Source organism: Columba livia, chromosome 5 (assembly GCF_036013475.1).
Source record: "Columba livia isolate bColLiv1 breed racing homer chromosome 5, bColLiv1.pat.W.v2, whole genome shotgun sequence".
Lineage (NCBI taxonomy): Eukaryota > Metazoa > Chordata > Aves > Columbiformes > Columbidae > Columba > Columba livia.
In genome coordinates this window covers 34,251,741-34,276,564 of record NC_088606.1, presented here as the reverse complement: position 1 = coordinate 34,276,564, position 24,824 = coordinate 34,251,741, and the positions used below count along the sequence as shown (strand labels likewise).

The window sequence follows — 24,824 nt, the reverse complement described above, 5'->3', positions numbered from 1 at the left end:
ATGACTCCTTCCAAAACTATTCCTATTTCTCCTGCAACTGTATGCCCATGCTGTATATAGACAGTATTTCAATATGCAGTTTATTTACTCAATATGGTGCCAGAGCCTTAAAAGGGAGAAAAAATACATAAATAATTGCATGCAATTGAAAGTAAATTGCTAGTTTATAAGCAGTGCCAGGAAACTTCAGGTGTTTGTTTAGTGTCTAATAACTGAACTGAAGTTCCATCAACATGCATATTCCTGGAGTACTTTTATTTCTAAACCTGACGACTTGCACATTGCTTCACTTTTTTCTTTTTTTCATCAATGTGCAATTGATGACACAGTAAGATCTAGTCATGTGAAAATGAGGTGTACGTTGGGATGAGAATCTGGGGAAAATTTAATGGTAATGTTCATTATTATAAGGCGGCTGTCCCAGATTCATGCATTTTTATTAAGCAAAGGAAAAACAAGCATGTGTTTCAATATAGTCCTAAACTGGGTGAAGAAAGGTAATATTTTTTCACTTAGTTGGTTTACAGCCTTATAGGCAGAAGCTATATTACATGCTCATAAGATAAATTGTGATTCAAATGAAAATTAGTAACTTGGCAAAAACATTTGTTATGGGCACTTCCAAAACACACATCTAAAAGCAAAAGTAATCCAAACATTTAGGGCTAAATTCACTTTAAACATAGGCCCACTGAAGAGACTATCTGAACTTCATGACCCTCACAGCAGCTCAAGCAGAACCTTCTTTTAATAGAAATTTATTAAATATTTATTAAAAAATAAGATTTTTTAAAATGAAAAATACAACAGAAAATGAGAAAAGTAACCAAAATACGGTGTCAGCATTCTGCACCACCCCTGGTCCCAAGGCAGTGCATTTGCGTATGAGAGAAGACGACACCTGTATTTGCTTATGTTAGGAACTAGAGTGGTTCATCCATCTATGAGTTAGTTTGTGAATGTTTCCTTCACAGATTTTTATTTTTTAATTACTGCAAAAAAATAGAACATGGAAGAGTACAAGTGTTATCATACCCAAAGTTTTACCAAAAAAAAAACCCCAAAATACTCTCCTGAAGTATTTTTTTTCTTTCCCTGTCACAGACATAACTCTGCAGGTTGGGTAGAATCTGTGAGGAATCAGGCTGTAAAATCTTATATTCCAAATTTCTGCAAAATTTTCAGTACTTGATGCTGGCCGTTATGCTGGCATAACTAGAAATTATTTGGAGAATCCATTTGAGAAGCCTTTGAACAAACAGATGACTATAACCAAAATGGTCAGTTCCCATTTATTTCGTTCAGATCCAGAGAGATCAGATAGCATTGATATTTATTTCTTAAAAGTAACAAAATCCTTCAAAAATCTATTCCTTCCATATTTCACTGCTAAACTGAGCTCTACTTTTCATCATCTGTGAGCTCTTAGTCCTAAAGCCAAAAGAAGTTTTATTGCTGACTTCAAACAGGAGCAGAATTGGGCCCTAACATTCATATCGTCTCATATGTGGTTCGTCTAGAGCCTGGGATCTCATCATCTAAAACAGATTAGGAATTTTGTGGATTAATACTAGCAACCATTCGTACAGAAGTGTAAATGCTTTCAGGTTTATTACCTCATACAATTAAGCCATAATTTTTTCATGTATACATTTTCTGCTCTAGATTATGGATCTCCACATGTCAGTTCATGAACAGCACTTCCCTGTGAGTTCCCAAGCAGAATTAGAAAGTTATTACTGATTTTTTTTAGCACAAAGCAACTTGTTTAAAACAACCGGATGGAATCCTGGTTCTGTTGAAATACACAGCAAAATTCTCACAGACCTCAGCAGGCCCATAATTTCATCTGTGAACCATATTTACTAGGAAAGTATTATGATGAGCCATGGATTCATGTGCTTCACAGAAAACATGAAAAGTAATCTGACAATGACCAAAAAAAAATTTAATGGTATTTGATGAGCAAAAGAGGCAAAACACAACCCTTTGACTACTGAGAAAATGGAAGTGGTTTATGTCCCAAAGGATCAGAATAATTTTATGCCTGGCTTATTATATATGAATTACAGAAATAGTCCTACATAATGTTTTCATAGTTCATAGATCTGTATTTTTAAATATACAAAAAGTCATAGCAATGGCAGTTCCCAGAGAACCATATTTTTTGTTTCTGAGATCAAGATAGCAAAACTAACATCTCTGTTTGGTACAATTAGGGTTCATTCACATTTCAGGTAATTTCTTCTTTTGAGTCATGAAGATGACTTTTTTTTTTGAGATATAATGAATGTAGGTGGCAAACAAACAAAAAACAACAAACAACAACAACAAACAACTTTGAGAATCCCCCATTTAGAAAGCATAGCTCTGTAGAACATTCTACGGGACTACATGAAGTTGAACATCGTGGTGGGCATGGCTGGTACCAAACCTCAGTTAAACTCGCCCTGAAGACGCCCACGTAGCCTGATAGCTCTGCTCCCCTGAGCGAAGCTCCCTTCAGACAGATTTGCTCACTGAGCCCTAAAACCACCAAATAGTTTTCCTCCTGCGCACGGCCATGCGTACTGAAAAGGAGAAAGGCTTCAGAAGAAGTTACGCGTTTCCGAGTGACCTCGCCGAGAGAAAAAGAAACGTTTTAGCACAGCTTGGGACTGAATCTTAACGAGGAGCAGAAAGATTGGCGCCTTTTATCACCCATACACAGTTTCCACCGCAAGCTAGTTGGTTACTCACAGACTTTTTCGGGGCAGTGAGGAGCGGAGACAGGAGAGCAGCGGTTCGCCAGCTCACGAACCCCCGGGCATTGCACAGAGGCAGCTGTGACATGGGGGTCACTAGCACTGGACCAAAAGATCTGTGCGCATCTCACAAAACGGGCAACTAAACCCCGCGTCATTTCGAGCCAAACGCCTGGTGGTTTTTTGGAGCCCTTTTCCATGTAGGTTTCCCCTGCACAGGATCTCAGCGCTGATGAGCGAAACGGGCTTCACTCGCGATATTCATCGAGAGGAGACACGAGCGGGAAACCAGGAGCGAGGCCGCAGGCGAGAGGGATGTCAGGGTTCAGAGGAGCGGGCCGGGCAGCGCACCCGCGAGGATGCTGGGGCCGCGAACCTCCCCAGCCTGCCGGGATGCGGGGAAGTCACGCAACTTCCCAGACCGCCCCCCCGGCGGCCCTGCACCGGACAGAGAGGCCTCGCCCGGGATGAGACGGCTCCGCTGCACCGCCCAACCCGCCGAGGTAAAACGGGACTGTCCCTGAGCGCAGCTTGGGTGCGGTTCGCGATCTCCGGCGGCCGTCGGGGCGGAGATGCCACCAGCTTAGCTTGGCTCGGCTCGGCCGGGGGCGGCTCACCCGGGTCCCTGTGGGTGCGGATAGTTTTCGCGGCGGCTGGCGACACCGCCCGGGTCTCCTCCCCTGCGGAGTAGCCGCCTTCTAGGCTTACCCAACGGAGGACGAGCTCCCTAGAAGTGACTCCGGAATCCCCGGGAGATCTCATTAAAACGGTCAGGACGAGTAAACAGGCGTCCTCCCGGAGTGAAAAACCCAGCGTTAGATCGCGCCGCGGGCCAGGGGCTGAGAGGAGCTGGGCCAGGCCGCGGGGCCGCACCGGGCTGGCGCGCTGCGGATCGGGCTCCGGCCAGACCGAGCCAAGCCTGGGGCCTGTTAGCGCGGGGAAGGGGAGCGATATCCGACGGATGCACGGAGCCGTCGGGGCGTCAAAATGCCCTTGGCCCCGAGTCAGGTGGGAGGGTTGGGCGGGGAGGCGGCGGAGGGGAAGGCGGAGGGGCGCCGAGCGCAGCGGCGGAGCCGCCGTCCGTCCCACCCGACGGCGCCCGAGGACACACGGTTGCGGGACATGCGGCGCTGCCCGCGGGCGCGCAACCGGTGCAGACCGTGCGCTCCGCGGCGCCTAACCCCACCGGCACCAACCGACTCCCCCCGGCGGTACGACCCCCGGCCCGGGGAAGTCCTGGAAGCCCAGGCGCACGGTCCGCGGAGGAGCAGAGGTTTGCAAAGGCGGGCCGGGGCAGAGCCGGGTGCTTAGCGGTATCGTAGAGGGCAGCTCGGCGGGAGGGGACAGGGCCGGCACCTGGGGACCTGCCCCCGCCCCGCTCCGCGCAGAGGCCAGGCCGGGATTTTGCCGTGTGTCGGGTGGGCGCCGATTCCAATTTGTCGGGAGTGATGCTGTAGGCGGAGATGAGAGGCAGAGCTAACCGGGCTTTTGCAATCCCTGTGCTTGTCAGGGGACAGAGATGTAACGGCGCCCTAATCCCCGACACTGCAGAGGAAATGTCGCTGTGCGCCTCACTCGCGCTGACGGGAGGGACGGATGTCACCCTCTGCAAAACCGGCGCGCCCTGGAGTTTTGCTAGCTCCTCCCCTCCCCCCTTCCCGAAGGTAAGATAGAGAGATTAAAATTTTGCCTCCCACAGGGACTGCCCGAACTTCGCAGTTGCCGGACCCGTTTGCGACCCCGCTGTGAGTGCGCGCACCGCGTCCCGGCTCACCTGCGCGGCGGCGGCTATTCCTCGGCGGGGTCCGGCTCGGCGGCGGTGGCTCCTGGCGAGGCTGGGGCTCTGCGGGGCTCTGCCCGGCGGATCACTCTGCGGAGCGGGTGGCGTGGGAGCCCGGAGTTGCCTTGGAGTCCATAGAGAGAGAGTCTCGGAGCCTGCCTACAAATTGCAGCAGCGCCGAGCTGTCTCCCATTTAAATGTCTGCCAGCTGAGATCTGCTCTCCAAGCCCCTCCAGATCATTGGACAAGCGCCTCCAAAGCCCGTGTTATCCGCCCCCTTTAACACTTCCATAAACTTCCACCAGGGAAAGCTTTCAGTCATCCAGATAAACATTCGACTACTTTCCTCTCTTAAGAGAATCGGTGCTAAAGGTCACCACCCCAAGGAATTGTTCCTGGAATGCACAGAAAATTCACATTTTCCATCCCCATTAAAGTATGACATTTAAGAAGAGTTAAATCCCTCCTCTCCGCCCCCCGCCGCCGCTGCCCTTCCCTTCACGCTGCCCAGGGCCGCGAGCTGGGCCGCTGGGGCACTTCCCTGCCCAAAAGCCACCCGGGCGAGCGGTCCCACAGCGGAGCCGCCGCGGGGAGCCCCTTACCATGGCCCGGAGGGAGGCAGCCACCTTTCCGGCCCTCCCTGTTAAAATTGGACATTGATGAGGTTTGCCTTCTGCAAATACGCTGCGAATTACACAGCTTTGGCAAAAAAGCCCTGTGTGTATGTGTGTGCAGGGGGGGGGTGTTAAACCGTGGCTCCCGATTCGCAGCCGCGCGCATAGCTCTTTATCAGTGAGAGTTTTTTTGTTGGTTTGGTTTTGTTTTTGTCCAACGAGAGGCGGGCACCTCGGGTGGCTTTTCCCCCTCCTTCACTGCGTTTTTCAGAGGGCTGCGGGCTTCCCAGGCATCCCGCGAAGGGCAGAGATGGGGAAGGAGCGGTTCGTCCCGCGTGGGCTAAGCGCGGAGGCGGCCGGAGCCGCCCGCCCGTCGAGGCTGCCGCGGGGGGAGTCATCGAGCCTCTCGCCGGCCGCTCGCAGGTTGCTGCTCCGGAGTCCGTAGGCAAGGCGGCCGCGATGCCCGGACCAGCCCCCATGGAATCACAGAAGTCGCTCGGAGTTGGGCAAAAACGAGCCGGGGACTGACCGCCTTCGTGATCTGAGCCCTTCGCAGCTGTAACCGAGGGTGGCCGCTCCGCGGCTGCCCGGAACTTACTCCGACTCTGCAGCCAGTTGGGAGATCCGGGGGGCAGAGCCTTGGGGGCGAGGGCGCCTGCCAGTCCCACAGCGGCAGCCCACATCTCGGCCGGTGCCGCCCGGCCTCCAGGCGCTCCAGCACTCGCGCTCGCGTCCTATGGACTTTTTAGCATGACGTGTTGCAACGCTACCGAGCAGGAGCAACCTCTGAAACACGGGGTTTGAGTTTGCTAAATAAACTGAGATGTTTGTCAGCTGCCGCTTCCAGTGGTGGGCATCACCCAGCAGAAGGTGAAGCAAAGAGACGTGCCCTGCAATGGACCCAGGCAGTGCAGACGGTGCTGCATGCATTGTCTGGTTTGTTCTGACTGCCAGACACGAATTACTGACTGCGAAGCAAATCAGCCCCACACCTCAGTGACCCAGCCCTGGTAGTCAGCACTCACCTGGGGCCTCAGAGAGGCCTGTATCTCACCTGACAAATAGAGATTTTCGTTGTCCCTGGTTTTGCAGGTGGGGAAGATGAATTGCATTTAAACGACAGGATCTGCTACATTAGTGATGCCAGGTTTCTGATTTTTCACAGTAATTAGCAGCAGCTTGCTCTTCACTAAGGCCAAAGCATGACTCCACTTAGGGCCAGTTACATGGGTGAGTTCTCAGCAAGGTAGTGAATTAGGCTTGTTGCTGTAACTTACACATCCATTTAGTAATAACTTGTTGAAAATGAATCACTTTAACTACTTGACCAACAGCATGCAGAAATGTTGCAGAAGCAACAGGGCAAGCAACCATAGTGCAGTAGTAGGTGGCAGCATGAGAGAGAAAATGTGTTGGTGTGCAGGGGTCACTGAAATTCAAATACAATGAACGGGGGAAGGATTATTGGCAAAGAATCACAGCAGATGACATCTAGATGGATGGAAGGAGAGGCCTAGGGAATTTTTAGGATTTTTTGTTATTTTACTCAAAAAATTGCGGTTAAAATTAATAGATGTTTTTAATTAACTGGGGTCCTTCCTTTGTGGATCTGGAGAAAAAGTTACAATTCCCACCTCGCAGTATGCTGACAGAATTTATGCTCCTTTTTCTTCTGCTAAGTAGTTGTACTGACGTGTAGGGACGGGGTCTATTGACCTCCCTTCTGTGGTCTGTCTCTCACTCTGATTACCTGCCCTGGAGCCAGGTTGATGGGCTGGGAGTCTGCCCCTTTCCCAGGGCCACCGTCCAGGCATTTGGTGCTGGAGGAAGTGTTCCTGTGGTTGCTTTGAGCTCCTCTTGGTGCCCCGCAATGGCGCTGGCAGTGCTTGCACTTCCAGGCATTGCTGCAAGCCTGCAGACAAGCTACTTCTCTGCTGTATTTTTCTGGGATTAGTTTAGATGCCCCTCTGACATTGGCCTTTCTAGATGAAGGTACTTCTGGGCATCTGGTTTGCAGAGCAGTCATCTCCATTCAGTACCTCACTGCACTTGATCACCTAGCCAGAATGACTAATCTGGAGTAGACCTCAGGCTGACTTAAAGCAAACTAAGAAACCCTTTACGGTGCATCTCCAGGTCTGGGAGGTGTGTTCCCTCCTCAAGACTTCTCTCCATTTCTTGTGGCTGAATGTTCTGCATATTTTCCCATCTGTTTTCTTTCACTCAGTTTAACCCACAGAGTTTCAAGTAGGCACTACCGTCCTAGGTCCAACAAGACAATTTGTCAGACTTCTCTGATCATTGCAAAGTAGAATTTTCATGTAAGAGTTTGCCTGCTTATTCAGAAAAAAAAAAAAAAAACAAAACCCAACCAAACAAAACTTGTTGGGTACCAACAAGGTAAATAATTGTAGGTGTATCTGCTTCCTTGGACTAAAGGAGAATAGCAATATATTTTTTTTTTTAAAAAAAAGTCTTGTCAAAAAGCAAGAAACATTTGTGTCTGTTTCTTCATAGTTGAGGGAGGTGGGGGAAGATGTCTTTTTCCTCATTGTTTTTTTAACATCAGGTATCCAGGTAATTTCCAGTGTGGGAGTTTGTGTTATTTTAATTGCTGGATTCTTTAACAAAATACTCCCTGAGTTTACTCCAGAGGTTCAGCTGTGCTGGTCAGATCCCAACCAAAGATGATGTTCTGGTATGTTCTGGCTTTAAAAGCCCCCACTGCTTAAGAGAAAATATCTCCCCTTCCTCCCACCTTACTCACACTTGAAATTCTGTTGGTGCTCACCAGTGCTGCTAATTGAAGCTGGAATACTGCTGGGAAGTTTTATATAATTATTTAGTATAAAAGAAGCCTACAGGAATATGCGTATTTTTGTGGCGTACGTTTGAGACGAAGAGCTTCAATGTCACAGGGTGGTAAGAGCATTTACTGTGAACCTGGCTGGATTCAGCTATCCACTCGCTGTTGTTTTGTTGGACTATTTATTTATTTATTTATTTATTTATTTATTTATTTTAATTTCAAATTTCCTCTCCCATTTCTTGCTGGTATTCACTGTGTGAGTGCTCCTTTGTTTTAGTGGAACAGTAAGAATTGTTTTAAGCTTAAAAGAAGTGCTGTACTTAATTCTTGCAGAGAAAAACGTTACTGGACTGAGCTCCTGTCTGCTACTGCTAACTTACAGCACTACTCAATATATCCTCGCTGCCAGGACAGTTGGCGCCTTATTAAAAGCTTTTGCAGAGAAGCCAAAGACTGACAAGGGCCAGATCCTCCTCTTGAGTAAATCGGAATAGCTTATAATAACTTCAGGGAGATGTAACTGATCTATGCCAGCTGAGAATCTGGCCCTAATATACCTAGAAATCCAATGTCTCTCACCCCTAGACATGTTCCTCCAGGTCAGAAGTAAGGTAAGACGTTCGGGAGAGACACAGCACATCTGAACTGCTTTACTTGATATTTTGAACTGTTCTGCTACGGAGAGAGAAGAGCTTGGTTTACAGGGCTCTGAATCTGGCACTAATTTGCAGAGGAAGAACTAAAAGGATACACAGAATCCAGTGACTGAGGACAAAATCTCTCATGTTTTCAGTGCTTTTTGTATGGCAGCGATGAGATGTTTACTTTCTGTTGGTAACATTCAAGAAGAGTAAAGCCAAACCACTCAATGTATTTTAAAGCAGAAAAGACAAACCTATGCAACTACATACTTAACTACCAGCATGCCTCAACCCCTTGTTAATACAGATGTTGTGATGCTTTGTTGTGCTTTTTGCCCTTTAGAATTCCAATGGCGCTCATGAAAAACTTGTGAAAATAAGGGAGTGAAGTGTTAAGGAAGAATCTGTATCACTGACACAACTGTAACTTTACTTATGGGACTTGTAACAAGGCCATAAGCAAGTGCTGACTTCCGCCGCAGTCTGCTGCCATCCTGGAGGGGGATTTGAAGCTGACCAGCAAAGGCATGAGGTGATGAAGGTTGTTATCTAATGCAAATTTTGCAGGACATGGTCTCAGATATCAGAGGTATCTCCACGTTACGGTGATTCTTGAGCTTCTAGTGGTGTACGCTGCTGATCTTCCTGATTTGATGGGCAAGATGAGCAGTGTCTCAGAAGTAATTAATGACTTCGTGCATAAGCAAGGTCACAGGTAGTGTGTGTTGGATGGGCTGTGGATGGAAATGATCCACTGTTACATTCTTGCCCAGGTGTGGGATCTTCTTTTCTTTACATAGGAAAACAAACAAAAAAAACCCACCACCACCAAAAAAACAAACATATTTTGTCATACAGAAGTAGTGATACTCAAAGAATCCAGTTCTCTGTGGGGTTTAGGTACATCCAAAAGTAGTGGACAAAAAGCCTTATGATAAACCAAGAAGGAAAATGAGTTTTCACTTATTTCAAACCTAACTAGGTGGACAGTAACAAATGGCATAAGATGAGAGAAGGAGATGTTTTGAGCTTCAGTTTCAGGATACTCTATTAACACACCAGTCCTATGGTTCTTGTTCATGTACTCCGCTATTTATTCTATCGCACATTATCGTATGAAAAGTCCCTCATTTAAATAGCATTGTACTTCACATCAAGCCATATAAAGTAATACCAGAAAAGGCTGAAGTTAGTCTTAAATGAGATAAATTTCTCATAAACTTTTAAATTTTCTCATAAACTAGAAATATCAAGCTTAAGACTGTGTTTCACTTCAGTAAAATTCTGATTAATTAAAGAATTTTAATCTTTCTCTTATTTGAGTTTGAGAATTAATGTCCATGTGGCAGAATTTCCACCCCACAGACTGACAAGAAAGATTTGGAAAATGTTGTACTCATTGAAAAAGCAGTATTTAAGTGGACAGAACATAAACATTTTAATGTATAGGTTTCCATCAGCTGAATGAGAGAAAATTAAGTAAGGGAATAGGTTTATTTTGGGATTGGATTTTTTTTTAGTGAAATATTTTTATTTTTTTAAATTTCTAAATATTACTTCATCTAGCAATAATTTGCTAATGTTCAGAAAGAGGACACAGGAAATCAAAAGAATAAGTGGGTTCAAAACAAAAGCTTTAAGCATCTAAATACTTTAAAAGTCTGGGATCCCACTCTGAAAAGTATGGTGTCGTGGTATGTCTGAAAAGCTTTCTTTTTTAGCATATATTACATACAGAGTCAGGCTGTGGGCTTGTAATGATCTCTGCACCTATGAGCCATGGTCACCCACCAGCATTCCACTCTGCTATGTGTTGCAGACATAGAACAAAAAATATGTTTTCTGGCCTCAAAACACCTACATGTATAATACAATCCATATGTGACTAGTTTTCAAAAGTGATTTAGAAAAGCTTATTTTATTAGGATGACGTTTGACTGCTGGACAAATATAAACTTTCATGCCAAATGAGGAAAAATCATTTGTCAAGCTAACCTTTTTATAACTCTTTTCACAATTTTTTTTTGATGCATCTTATATATTTGATGGCTATAGAGGAATTTGCCAAGAAAATGAAAGCCATAAAATACCCATGAAAAATTCCTCTGCCCTCATGCATTTGCTTTTCTTTTTCTTCTGTCTCATGAAGCTGTAGGAGGTGTTTGCTGACATGCTTTGCTTTCGGGGCAGCTCAGGAGCAATGTGATACAAGAAGCAAATCAGCTAAGCAAACTAAGTCTGTGTGAGCATAAGAAACCCTTATAGTCTGAAGTTGTAACCGGGAATTAGGAAAGGAGGCATCTAAGGAGCTCGATGTGTTATTTGCTTACATATTTCACTCCAGGGATACAACAGCTATTAAATGTAGTTTCCAGTTATGCTGCAAAACTGAAAGACTCCCTTCCCACACCTTACTGTGTCCTGACATCTTAGACAGATTACATACACTTTTAAGACAGGTATAGATATCTCATACATAGTTCTGGCAAAACAGTCACTTCTACTCCTTTCTTGTAATGATGAAAGACAGTTTGTTGTTGTGTAACTGCCTGTAACTTGGGATATAGCCTGGAAGAGGAGAGCTTCCTCATCCTTGCAGTGTGGGGGCTTCTGTGCAACACCTATAGAGCGTCTGATGTCAGCCTAGTATGTAAGGTAGACAGCTGGAAGTTCAGAAGTTTAGGCTTTTTTCCTGACTTTGCCACTTACTGCCTGCAATGAAATAGAAAAAGAGTAGGAGAGCAAGGTAGCCTATCTTATTACGTAAGAAGATTTGTAAGGCACTTCCCCCCCCCCCCCTTTTCAAATTTAAAATCTTATCTGTTCTTTTTGTTTTTCCTGGCAATATCCGGGTAAAAGTGGAGTACTAGATAAAAAAGTAGCTTTGCAGGAAAGAAAGAGCTGAAGCCCTTTTTTGGCTGAGACAACAACTTCTTTAGATTTTGTAGAAGTTTTGCATTTTGTGTTTGAAATCCAGTGTCACACAAATGGCTGCTGTGTTATGGGAAGAAAAGAACTCTGTTGAACAGTTGTACTGCTCCAGGATGGGTTCATCCACTTCTCAGGTGGGAAGAAACAGAACTCTTCCTCACTGACATTTTTTATTTATTACAGATGGCGTCTATGTCAAGAAGAAGAGGTGAAAGAGGCACAAGTGTACCTCAGCGCCCCCCTTCATCCGTTATACTGTTTCATACACACTGATTTTCTCTTGACACCATTTCCCCACCTACAAAACTACAATAGGGAGCAGAGTTTTCAAAGGAGACAGAACAATTTTGGCCTAAATCCTTAAAGCTGGTTTGGTACCAAACTTCCCATTAAATAAATAGTCAATAAGAGGAGTTGAGAGTTTGACTTAATCTGGCAAGATAAATCATAGTTTTTTTAACTTTCACCTATTTTATGTCTACATGCTCAAATGCATCCATTTTGAAATTTCTAAAAGCTTTTAAAGGGGAAGAAGGTCTTTTAACTTCTGCAATTCTTCATGATAAAAAACCAAAACAAAACAAAAAAATGAAAACCAAAACAAAACCAAACATATTTCCAGTGAAAAAGCCAAGTTTTCACTGTGGTGGACAAAAAAATCTAAAGGCAGACAAAGAAGTGTTAAACCAGTTGTGGTTATCTAAAAGAACTCCTGAAGATAAGGCTCCAATTTAGCAGTCTTTGTTGATTTGAATAGGATTTTTAACTATATCCATAAATGCAAACAGTTAAGTGCTTTGGTAAGAAAGGTGGACTTATCCACGTACTTCATTTTTTTACTAAACTTAGATTTGGAACTGAATCCTTCAGGGACTTGCCAGATGTTTGACTTTGTTTTCAGTGGGGCTATTTGAAACATATAAAATGAAGCGCACACAACAATCCAAGAGGCTTGAGTCACATGAGCCTTTCTAAAAGACCCAAAAATAATTTATATATACATTTTTCCTCTGTTAAAGGGCATTCTATTTTATGTGCATATTAGAATGCTGAACTTTATGAACTTAAGAATTAAAAGTACAATCAATAATAATAAAATACAAAAATAATCTATTTTTTATCTGTATGGTTACCAAAAATTTACTCTTTCAAAAATTGCCAAAAAAAATCACTTCTGGGAAACTACACAGGCGAGCCTAGGGCCAAATCTCTTGTCTTGATATTGCCAGCTGCTCTGTTTTGCTTCTTCTGTTTCCTTGTCAAAAGTATCCTGTTTAGCAAGTTTGGCTAAGGGTAGTTGGATATTTATTCATTGATCTTTCCCTTTCTTACAGTATCTTGAATTCTAATTAACGTTTTTCAAGTCATTTTACTTTGTTCTCCAAATATAGCTACAACAGACATCATTCTTCCCTGGTTTGTGGAGCTCTTCAGAGACACAGAAGAGCTGTCATCTTATGTTTTGGGACTAACCACAGTGCCCAGCTATTCTGCATTGGTTGTTTGCCTTTGCAGCTCAATTAAATAATCTTTTTTTTTTTTCTTTCCCCCCCCCCCCACAAATAATGTGCAATTCAAAATGCCTGGAAAAGTGTAAAATTGCTTGTGTAAAATTGCTTGATGTTAGGAGAGATTCTGAAAATAGGCTCGGAAGCAATCTTCTAGGTGTTTGTAATTAATCAGGCACCAAACACTTGGAGATTTTGGATGCACTTTTAAAAAGTTTAAAAATGTAAACAGTTTTCTTTCCCCTCTCCAGAAAGTTTTAATGCAGTAAAGACGTAAGCGAAGAAGTTAAATCATGAGTGACCAAATCAGTTACATCTGAGATCAGACTGTGGCTGGGCTCTTTGGTTCTCAACCAGATGGACCTAATGTCCTTGTGAAGGAGGTATTATTTCTTGTCAAGGTTTCAAAATGAACATATGAATTCACAGTAAAAGTTACATATTTTTCCTTTTGAAAAATGTAATAGAACATTTAGAGGAAAGAATCTTTGGGAGATGGCGTCATCAAAAGCTGTCAGACATGCACCAAAAAAAAACCCAACCTTGTTCTTCTGATCTGACCAAAGAGAAAACAGAAATGAACAGGATATTTTTTTTTCCTGTGTTGTGAGGCAGAGAAGAAATCCTCCTTTTTAATAAAGCAAATTCTTGGATTCAGAGTTAATTGCTTCTTTTGGCTATGCCTTTTCTGTAGGCTGAAGTTTTTGCACGGAGACAGCTATCATCATGTAAAAATGTACCAGAGACACGGTACAGTTGTTTTTAGCTTGATGTAATTAGTTGAGATAAATCCAGGTGAGGGCACAAGCTATCTGGAGGAAGAAAGCACTTTTCTATCCAACAAAGATGGTACAATTTGTTTAGAAAGCCTCTGCGCATTAGTGGGGAGGTAACTACTGTAATCAAGCATAACAAAAATAGTTTCCTAAACATAGAAAAAATACCATAACCAAATGGGACTTTTTCATTTCTAATTTAGAGAAGTGCTTTGAAAGACCAAATACTTTTATGTTTTCGTATTTCATATCAAATTGTTTGTTTTATCTGGGGTCCAGATCCCTCTTGGTTTCAGTATAATACCACCAGCTTCTGGAAAAGCTTTGAAAACCCCTTCAGTACGTGGCTCTGCGTATTTTAACAGGAGAATTCCACCTGAAATCACCTTGAAAGGGATTTCTGCTTGTATGGAGAAGATTGTGACTTAGCTTCAACACTGAAAATGCTTGTAATAAGACATGTCTTGCTGTGATATGTCCTGTTACAAACACTAACAGGGTCCCTTAGGGTCACTGGAGCAACAAACCTGATGGATGACAATGATTGCAAAATCAAATTTGTCACTAGAATTCTAACCGAGAGTAAGAAAGTGGGGCTTAAAATGCTTTCTTTTCAACAGATGCAAAGTGATCTAAAGATATTTTTTAAGTTACTGGAACAGTCAGGTAAACGAACACTTGCTAATTTGTCTTGCTAAATCTAACATTCTTCCAATTATTTGAGTAGCAGCTAAATACATCTATATTTCCTGCAAAAATAGTACATAAAAAAATGAGGAAAAGAAGGGCAGTATTGTTTCAGAAATCAGAAAAGATTGTGGCCTCTGTCTCCTCACAGGAAGGGTTCAGACCTGCACCTTCTGCACCTCAGAGGTGTAGCCTTGTAGCTGTGAGGCAGGAGCCTGTTTGGACAGGAGGATCTGTACCTCCCCCGCTGAGGCCGTTCGACAATTCAGGAAACAATTAAATAAAGACAGGAAGCCAAAAGAAGCCATCTAGTGGGGAGGGTCGGGAAGGGGGGTTGGCTCGTTTTCGCCGTGCTCTAAGACAGGGCTGTCAAACTCATTTTCACCGAGGGCCACGTCAGCCTCGCGATTGCGTTCAAAGGGCCGAATGTAGTTTTAAGACTGCTCTAAGACTACTTCCGTATTTTTATCCAGCGTCTGGCTGGTTACCCAAACACACCTTGAGGATTAGCTAGAGCCCAGGTGTTACCTTGTCCTTCCTCATGTTCACCCTGCCCTACGAACGAGTAGAGATGACAAATTCGTGTTCATTCCTAGTATTCCCTTCTCTGCCACCATTAGAGCTTTGATTCTTCAGCCATATCTCTTCCAGACACTTCACCGTTTCAAACAGTCCTAGGCATACACAGAAGCAGAAGTTTAGCTGCCTGAGGTACTTCATGGATTAAAAAAAACCCCTCATAGTTATCTATAGACTTTAGCTGCCTAAGGAATCAGGCAAGGGAGACAGGGCTTGAGGATCGTGTACTTGGACTTTGGTATTTGTATTGCACACAAGTCCAGCTGTGGGCACTTAAGCCTTTAGTGGAGCCAGCTCTCAACCTCTTTGCAAGTGTTCATCCATCTGTTAATTGGCAATAATTTCCAGTTTTGTAAACCTCCAGATACACAAAAAAATAGACACAAAGTGTTTTTAACAAGCAACCAATATTTTAGGGGCAGTCTATGAAGGTCTTACCTTCAAGTTTGCAGATAATTCTTGTCCTTTTAAGGGCTTATAGGTTGGTGCTGAGAACTTAAAAACACAGTAGGAAATAGCCAGTATAGTTAGAAATTAGAAGATAACCTTGACTACTAAAGCAGAAAATTATTAATGTATTTTAAACTGAAAGAAACGCATGTTATTCTGACACACATGCTTGCATGCTGGGTAACTTGCACTCATGAGATCCCCTGAAAACAAGTCTCCCAAGACCACCTAATGTCAGACCCATAACAAACAGAAAGTCTGCAGCAAAACTGGAGACACTGTGGGGATAGCAAGAAGAAGCTATAAGGAAACAGGCTGAACTTTTCTGTTTTGTTTTGCGTTTTTTTTTTTTACCTGTGTGCACACCTGCAAATGTACAAACCACCCTGGGAAGTGAGTTGTAGTGTTGTATAAGAATTTAAGGGCTAGCCAGGGTCTATGCACGAATTAGGATAGCAATGCTTATCTGTTATAACAATGACTTTTAAAGAACTTACTTTAAGAAAGACTCTTAAAGAAATTCCTTAAATCAGCTATGACTATTTTTTTTAATTGATAAATGGTTTATGAAGCAGTGAAAGTAGGTTTCTTACTTCAATTGCAGTAACACAGCTTTAAAGCCCATAAATCTTAGAGCCATTGCACTACCCATTGGAGTCACTTAAAGTTTTGCAATTGACTTAGTCACTGGTTGCAGCATTGTTTAAAAAAAAAATTAAAAAGGGAAAAATTTAACTAATGGCAAATTATGAGTGATTCTCTGGATGACCTGACTTGTTCTTTCATAAGTCTGTTTTGTCCATTTGGAAATATAAAATGCCACAATGTGATATTTTATTTCCCAGTGTAGAAAGGTGTTCTGTGAGGATGAGGAACCAGGACCACGTTTCCCCATAGGGGCTATCCCACTTTAATTTCAGCCACTTTTAGAGGACTTTGAGGCATTAGAACATAGATAATGAGCTGAAGAACTGTAAGGATTTTTGTTTGTTTGTTTCTCAGAGTAAAGAATTAATTGAAAGAGGCTAAGACTGAATTCAGCATCAAAGCCGTATGCCCCTTCTGCAATATGACAAATATGCAGATGTCCAGACATAAAAACAGTATCATCTCTAACAGAGATCTTCGGTGACTCCACAGAAAGTAACATTGTCATATGGTGGTTAGGTTCAGAACAAAGACCAGGAAGAAAAGTAGTCAGTGTTTATACATTTAAAATCAGAGCTTAACGGTCTGTAAATGAATGACACTGGCTAGGGAACACAGGAGAGTTTGAGGATAGTAGCAAATAACACATTATTTTTCTTTGTGCTTTCTCCTTTGTCTCACTCAGTTTACAATGAAATTTAGCCACTGACTCCCACCACTGTTTTTCTTGGAGACCAGAGCAGGATGAAGAAACACAGCAATTAAGTGTAAAAGACACTCATGCAGTGCAACAGGAGCTGGGTTCCATGTGTTTGGTAACATGAACTATAGGAAAAAATAAGAAGAGGTGACTCAGGTCTACCTAAACTTTAAAGACAAGCCATTCTCAATTCCTGTTATCTCTGATTCCTTCCCCACCTCTGCCCCATGTACAAAAATAGACCTTGTTAGTAAAACAGGATTTTTTAAAGCTCTTTTAGTTCCAATCAGTAATGCTGCTGCCATGACACTCACATCATTTAAAGTTTGTTATGCTCCCATGTGTTGAACACATGGCTAGCAGCTCTTCCAGCCGTCAGGATCCATGTAATCACAGCAAAGCAGTTAGCGTCATAAATAAAGCAAACATGAACTGATACTACATATTTCCTTCTCATGGTGAATTAGGATGATGAACTGGAATTTGACACCATTCTTCACCTAAGAGCAAAAAGCTTCGGTATGGTAGACCTGGACCACGTATGTACCTGCAAAATAATTCATTTAACCTTTTAGTTGTCTCATATTTGGAAATCTTGGCTTTGGACCCAGTCCTGTGCCAATCAGCCATATTTGTGATTCATGGTGCCCTTCATTATGTTAATTGCACCCTCTTCTTCTCCATTCCTTGTTAGTTTTTATTTGGTTTGAGTCTAAGCAGGTCATTATCAGGGGCTGAGCACTTTGAGTTTGTCATCTTTCCTCATGGTTGAATTCTGCCTTTGGCTCTAGGCACCACAAACAAGTATTCCTCAAGCACATAGCAATTCTGTATTTTAAAGACATATTATCTGAGATAATTCCTGAACATGATACTTACTTATGAGTATTGAAGGTAATTGCGTGACTTCAAACAAAACTGAATTTTTAACTGTGTGCATATGTATACATGTGGCAATGGATTCGATATGTTCTGGTTTTTGTTGCTGTTGTCTTTTCTTTAAGGCATATGAGATTTCCATACTTTTTGTGTCAGGACTGGTGGGAATATAACTCAATCTAATTGTCAGCTCCACTAGCCTGAAACCTTCGATTCAGATGTCTCAAAATTGGGAGGTATTCTTGGATTTCCTCACAGCCTTGATAGCTTCTGACTTGGATGGAAAGGTACCTTAAAGTGCCTTTAGCTATTAAAACGGTGAACACACTCACCTGCCTTATGGGTCGTGTGAAACAGTACTTTCCTTGTACATTTTAATTTTTTTGTGTGGTCATGGTAGCATCTTCTGAATCTGCCTACCTTCCCTTTCTCCTTCCATAAATCTGAGTCTTTGACTTCAACTGAAAAGTTATATCTTTGAACTCCTTGTCTTAGTGATGCAGACATTCCAGACTTGTCTGTGGTACTTGCATAAAAATTAATTCACAGGACAAGTGTTGCAGCATTACAAATGAGGTAAGAGTTGGTTTGGTGAATTCACCAGCAAAAAGGCCGGAAGATTCCAAGTTTGTTTTGGTTTGGTGTTTTTTTACGGGCTTACTCTCAAGAAATTTAAATGTTTCAAAAACTATGTTTTGTACAGCATGAAAATTAAAACAAAGTCTTTTCAACAGTTTCACCCAGCTATTGGTTAGAGGCCTGATTTGAGGGCATGGACTCAAGTCTCCTCTTCATTGTCAAAAAAACACTTTTCCTTATTCTGCAACTCCTGACACCTGGAAATAAAAGAGCTTGAATTTTACTTTGTAGGCAACTAAGCCAAAAACTTAATCAACTTGGTAGTCATCTTTCTGCCTGTGTTCTTAGTTCAACCAATGAAGATATGCTTCATCATATTTTTTATAAAATAAGCTTCAGATCAGCTTTAATTACAATCCTGTAACTGATTCTCAAGACTCTGATACCATATTCCCAGGAATTCCTTCCAAGTTTCTTTGGTTTGCTCATGTGTTGCTGAGCAGCTTAGTGGCATGGTTTTGTTAGGTGAATGCAAATGTGCCAATAAAAAGAAGCATATCACTATATCCCCTCCTAAATAATTCACTAAGCCTTTTTGTATTCCTTTCTTCTTTGAGTTGATAGTTTTATATTCTTTACTACTGAGTTTATTATGACTATATTATCTTTTAAATAGTGTTAGTATGTGAATATGTGTCTATATATATATGCACCCCCAGAGTAAGTTTTGTGTCACAGATCAAATACTATAATTCACTCAGTTACACAGTGCTTTTTTTAAGCTAAGGTCATAAATAGTTCTTTACCAGACAAAAGCAATGTTGCATGGCAATACACTTTATTTTGTATGGCTTCTTTCAAGCGCATTGTGTTTCAAATATGTTAGAGGTAATTAAAACACTCACAGATTTTAAAATAATCTTAAAAGGTTTTAATTTAATGAAAATTCTAAACAATAGCAGTATCCATGCTCCTTAATTTACATGCATCATAAATGTAAAAGGGTGATTACACCTATAAGAGCTGAGCAGATATTTACATTCTCGTAAATACTGGTTTGGTGGAGTAAGCTCCTAATGAGGAGGATACTTGGTAATTTTATTAATTGATTCTGAAAGGTTAGAACAGTGATGATTCTTTATTAAAAAACTATGTATATATGTTTGGACTGTTGTTGGAGTAGTAGGAAAGACAACTTTTTTTTTTTTAATTATTATGGAATTACCAACCCCAGTACAGAAATGCAGCTCTACTATGAAACCAAAATTAGAGTAAGTTATCTCATTATCACGGTGTAATAGCTATATTTCATTAGAATTTCACAATAGTGCTCTTTAGTCTTCCCGGTGAAACACTCAAGCTGGCTGATGGGCTCAGCAGATGGCTGCTCACCACCATGCGCTTCATTTCTTCCAGCAGACAGTTCCTGTAAGATGCATCACTGCATTGTGCAGTGTAAAGGCTGGGGGTTTTTTTGCTTGCCTTTAAAGACAAAAACATCTCTAAATAGTGTAATTTTTCCTTTGCCTGCTCTGTGGAGATCGATCATAGGCAGAAGGGCAGCTCCTCAGGCCCCAGCAGGCCCCAGGCAACCACCAGGACTGTCAGCTCTGGTCAGATGGAGGTGCTGGATTACCACATACCCATGCAGGGGGTGCAGAGAGCGAAAGTGCTTCAAGAAATCAGATGTGGGACTCCTGATAGTGTTAAGCAAGCAACACTTTGCTTCTCCCTTCTAAAGCCCCCCATTGACTGCACACACAGCCTTTTATTAGGTGCTGGTCCTTACTAATACCTTAAAATATGAAAAAAAGAATGCCTTCATGGTTGCTTTGTTTTGTGATTAAAATGGATTTTATTTGAGCTAATGAGGACAGAATGTAGTTCAGATTACTTCAGAAGTATTGATAAGACAGCTGGCTATCTGAAGAAACAGAAGTTTCTTACAAAGGGAAATCAAACCTCTGACCAACTGGAAACCTTGTGGCTGGTGGTGGGGTGGAAGGAATCACCATTTCACATCCTCTGGGCCACTGGGCATCAGTGGGCTCTGATTTCAAATTCAAGCCATGATATATAGTTTTTTTTCTGGTTTTGGAGACAACCAACTCTCTCAACAACTCTGAGACTCCCAATACCTGTGTGAAGACTAAGCAGGAGTGCAGATAAAAAGATTAATCTTAAGAAGCAGAGAACACAAGTTCTCCCATGAGCAGCTGGGTTACTCCCATCCCATTCAAGGCACTAGAAGTTGAAGGAGCTCTGTGATTCACAGAAACTCTTCAATTTCGTGTCACATGTGAGTATAAACTTCACTGTCATTACACTACTTAGTTTGCTTTTCCGGGATTTTTTTTTAAAGAGGAAATATGATGAAAGACGTGATAGTTTGGCCTAGAACATTAGAGAGTTTTGCAATCTACCCATAAATGACGTGAGAGGACTGACTCTGCACACACGATTTATTACAAAGTACTGGGATGGAAAAAGCAAATGCCATACAGAGTCATATTTGTGCCATCCTGTTAACTTTAATCCTGCGTAGTTAGGACCTTTAGTTTCTGTTAGTTTATTTTATTTATTTATTTATTTCCCCCCCGCCAAGCGGTTGTCATTATTTTACTGTCTTTCTGTAGGACAGGGAAGGAAATTAGGAAATTACCTTTTTATTTTTTATTTTTCCCTCTCCATAAATGTGAAGTTCAAAAGTGTAAGCTAATGCTGTTTTCCATAATTCCAATGGCAATGCACATGGCTTGAAATTTTTCTGTAATTTTGTATTCTCATCTTTCAGAAAGGGACAGGCTCAGTTTGCTGCAATATAAAGTTCTTCAATCTCCTAGAGGCAAAAAGGCAATTTAAGCTTCCCGGAGCAACTTCAAAAGCAGTGATAGCTACCAGTGTTATGACAGCATAATATTTGTTCTGAAGATCTTAAACTGTAATGACCTTTATATTCTGGATTTAGATTCAGAGGATGTTGACACAACCTTATTAACACAGAGAAATGTCTCCATCTTCACTTATAATATCACAGAGATAGATAATTTAAGGACATTATAATACACCAATGCTGCTGTTACTAAGAGAAAGAACAGCGGGGGAGATGAATTTCCACACAACAGTACCATAGATAAGGAAGAACAATGTGCAAGTGATCAGAAAAGCTGTGGACATGGAATGATTAAAACTAACAGAAAAATATTCCAGTGGATAGAGTCAAAAAGCAGTTCTTTAATTTTTAAATTTGCACAGCTATAACTGAGACAAACGAGCCTCTGAAATATTTTGGAAAATGTCACTTTGCAAACCTTGTAGATTGCTTAAATGTTTATTAAAATGGACCAAAAGCCAAAATTCTCTGGGTAAAATAAATACTTTGTCTTTGCTAAGTAACAATATTTGTGAACAAAACATAAAACTATAATTTTCATGTGTCAAACATAGTAACATTTAAGATTAAATGTTGGAGTCAGACCGGGCATTTTTTTACATCTTCCTATTTACAAGCTGCTCATTAAGACCATTTACCTCACGTTAGCTATTAAAATGACTAACATTTTTAGAGTTTGCTCCATGGCTAAAATAAAAACAACAGAAATGTCCTTTTACCGTAACTTAACAAAAAGCAGAACCATATTTTTGTTATCTAGGAGAACATACTGTTACAAATACAGCTGCTTTTCATCTACAATTATATAAATAATAAACATGCTGCCATTCACAAGGATTTTAATAGATGATTATATATAAGCAATATTACGATCTAGCAGAGGATGGCATGAGTTTTCATCATTCATTTTTATTGTACTTATTCAGGACTCTTCTCTTCATCTGAAAAATGTGGAACAGACTTCTTTGCTACAACATTATCCAGTCGCTGTCCTTGCAGATACGGGTTCACACTCTGAAATTAAAGTTTAAAATTATTCATGCTTATTAGAAAGAGGGAAACATAAAAGGTAAGTAGGATTTAGGATGAGTGTATATATTTGTATATTTTCTATTTGTCAAATACTTGCAGACTCAAAAAAAGAAAAAAAAAGTGAAGGAAGACTATTGAGAATATAGGACAGGCTGAATTAAACACTGCCTTTTTGCTGTGCTCCTCCTTTCCTCAGCTCAGCAGAGAAGCAGCAGCACATCTAACTCCCTAATTCTGGAGGAAGGACAGAACTTTCTTGAGAAGTACAGGTAAGCTTTAGCTTAAATCACTAGCCTCTGATGGATCTTGTGCTGGGAGACAAGTTAGATACTGCGATACCAGTTTTGACCAAAGTCTCTTCTTCAAGCCCATCTCCTCTCCAGGAAACCCCTCCTCTTTCCCTCTTGTGATGCTAAGATAAAAAACTGCTGGCACAGCAGCAGAGCCAAGCAAGTTTTGGCGTAGGCAAGGGCTCTCCTACCACTGCCAGAACAAGGGAATGCTGGAAAGAAGATCCCCAGAGATGCTTTAACTTCACTTTGCGCCATGTAAGCAGCACAACGTGAGACTGAAGATGAACAGATCCCGTCTCAAAACTGTTTGGAGATCACAGTAATGTAGGCAGCCTATGCTTGATTTTCATCTATACCCATGGAATGAATTGTATTTACTGTATTTGCAATTATCAAGCAGTATAGAAGAGCTTCAGAATTCACTTAAATATTGTTAACACCCACTTTCTGGCCTGTTACAGTGTCAGTGTAAACAAAATTCAAGTATATACTTTTTCCTTCACAGATACAGACAAAAATTCTAGTGTGCTGGTTTTTGATGCCAATAAAAATTGTTTGCCTAAGGACAAACTTCAGAGGCATGCAAATTTTCCAGTATCTTCTGATTCTTGTCAGCCTGACTGTATCATATAAATTACTTTCGTGAGATGTTTCTGCGCTTTTTTTCACCAAAATATAGAAGTTCAAAACTATCAAAAACCAAAACCAACCAATCAAACTTTTAAATAGGGCATGAAATATCTGTTTTCAAATACCCCAAATATTTGTCAAATCTCCGGAAAAGATTTGGGGTTTGTCTGTCTTCAAGTTTAAGAACTTGGGTTTCTCCAGATTTGTAGACACTATCATTAATACTTAATCATAATGAAGAGCAGCCCTTTTGCTTTCTTCTATTTCTTTTTTTTAAGTGCTTTGTCTGCCACAAGTGAAAACATAAAAATATTAAGAACCAGAAATGAGTGTAGAAAAACCTTTGAAAATAAAACTAACACTAATTTAATGCGTTAAATTGTTAAAAATAAGACACATGTAAATGATTTGTTCATGTTTGTTTAAAGAAGTTCTGTTTAATGTTAATTTAGTGAAATTCGGCTGTTACATAAACTTCTAGGAATTATTTGAAGATTCTTAGGAAGATGGATTGGTCTTTTTTTTGGAATGGTATTTGCTTGCTACTTTTTGAAATAAAGTAGATGAGAATGAGAATACATAAAATATTGAATCCTTCTCAACTGACAAAAGAAAACACAAAGCATAATGCAAAAATGTTTGGCCAATTTGACCAAAAAATGTTTAATCCTATACAGCTGTGCTGAATTCAAAGTAATGTGGTTCCTGGGTACCTTTGTGCACAGCCCTGAGCCCAAGGCAACGTGACTCGGTGGTTACAGAAGCACTCCTGTCACATTGGGGATATGAGATTCTGGACTGGGCTATGCTCATGCATAGAAATTAGAAAAAGGGAGAACCACTAGTTAAATTGGAGGTCACTGGAGAATTCTTTGTCTTGCACTGCAAAAGCTGCAGAAAAATAACACAGTAGCAGATGGTAAATACATACTTTTGTTATATATACTGATTATGTGTAGTGTGCTTGTATGTGTGTTTATAAGCATACCTACAAATATATGAATACATGCACATAGAATACATAGTTTTATAGACTCCAGTAGTGCCTCTGTGACGTACACTATGGCATCATACAGACACAACACAGCTACTATGTGCACAGTTATATAGGACTTGCCTTAACCTAAAATAGGGACATTCTGACCCAAAAGACCAATCCGTTTCCAGAAGGTGTTCTCCCCACACTCTCGGTCTGTGCAGAAGGGCATGGAGGAGCGGCAGGGACCACAGAAAGCAGAATGGGAACCCAGTGGGCTTTTTGGTTTCTGAAAAAATAACCTCTGTTGCTGACAGCTCTAGGTTACCCTTCTGCTGATAAAAATTCTGAATTGTTCGTTAAAGCGTTAATACTCGTTAAAATATTACTATCAAAACAATAAAATATTTGAAATGATAATGAATTTACCGTTAAGTGAGATGCCTGTGCTAAGAAAATAAATCTACTGCAAAGAAAGAAACTGAATCTTCACCTCCAAAATTCTGGGCTACCTGTGGCCGTGTGGCTGTTGTGTCTCTCCGGCCATTATTCCTTTTGTATCTGATTATGTCAGCAAACAGACAGAAAGTGTTTTGTTTTTCTTCATGTATACATTGCACTAATTCTACTTTAACATGCTGTTCTAGCTATTAATAAATATTCCACATAACTATT

The 24,824-nt window shown here is 41.4% G+C and overlaps 2 protein-coding genes and 1 long non-coding RNA gene across 16 annotated transcripts in view; 1 reads left to right on the top strand and 2 right to left on the bottom strand.

The window, feature by feature from the left end:
- The window catches only part of GREM1 (gremlin 1, DAN family BMP antagonist), a 10,717-nt gene extending 6,000 nt beyond the window's left edge, over positions 1 to 4,717 (bottom strand). The window contains 3 exon segments of the mRNA XM_021287367.2: positions 4,519 to 4,581; positions 4,583 to 4,672; positions 4,674 to 4,717. Coding sequence (XP_021143042.2) covers positions 4,519 to 4,581; positions 4,583 to 4,672; positions 4,674 to 4,717 — 197 coding nt within the window.
- LOC110358648 (uncharacterized) lies at positions 2,526 to 24,824 on the top strand. Of its 5 annotated transcripts, XR_010472948.1 has the most exons (4): positions 2,530 to 4,017; positions 4,255 to 4,408; positions 8,932 to 9,120; positions 11,703 to 24,824. It is a non-coding gene; the product is annotated as an uncharacterized LOC110358648 (long non-coding RNA). The 5 variants fall into 5 exon arrangements; XR_010472947.1 differs by having other exon boundaries at positions 2,528 to 4,017; positions 4,255 to 9,120; XR_010472946.1 differs by having other exon boundaries at positions 2,529 to 4,017; positions 8,932 to 24,824.
- Positions 20,157 to 24,824, bottom strand: part of SCG5 (secretogranin V) — a 30,834-nt gene continuing 26,166 nt past the window's right edge. For 6 of the 10 annotated variants that reach the window (XM_065064231.1, XM_065064230.1, XM_065064232.1 and 3 more), the window contains one exon: positions 20,157 to 22,232. In XM_065064231.1, the coding sequence (XP_064920303.1) occupies positions 22,137 to 22,232 (96 nt within the window). In that variant the 3' untranslated portion in view covers positions 20,157 to 22,136. Of the gene's footprint in view, positions 22,233 to 24,290; positions 24,439 to 24,824 lie in introns of all 10 variants that reach the window. The other 4 variants (XM_065064228.1, XM_021287365.2, XM_021287364.2 and 1 more) reach the window with 1 other exon arrangement.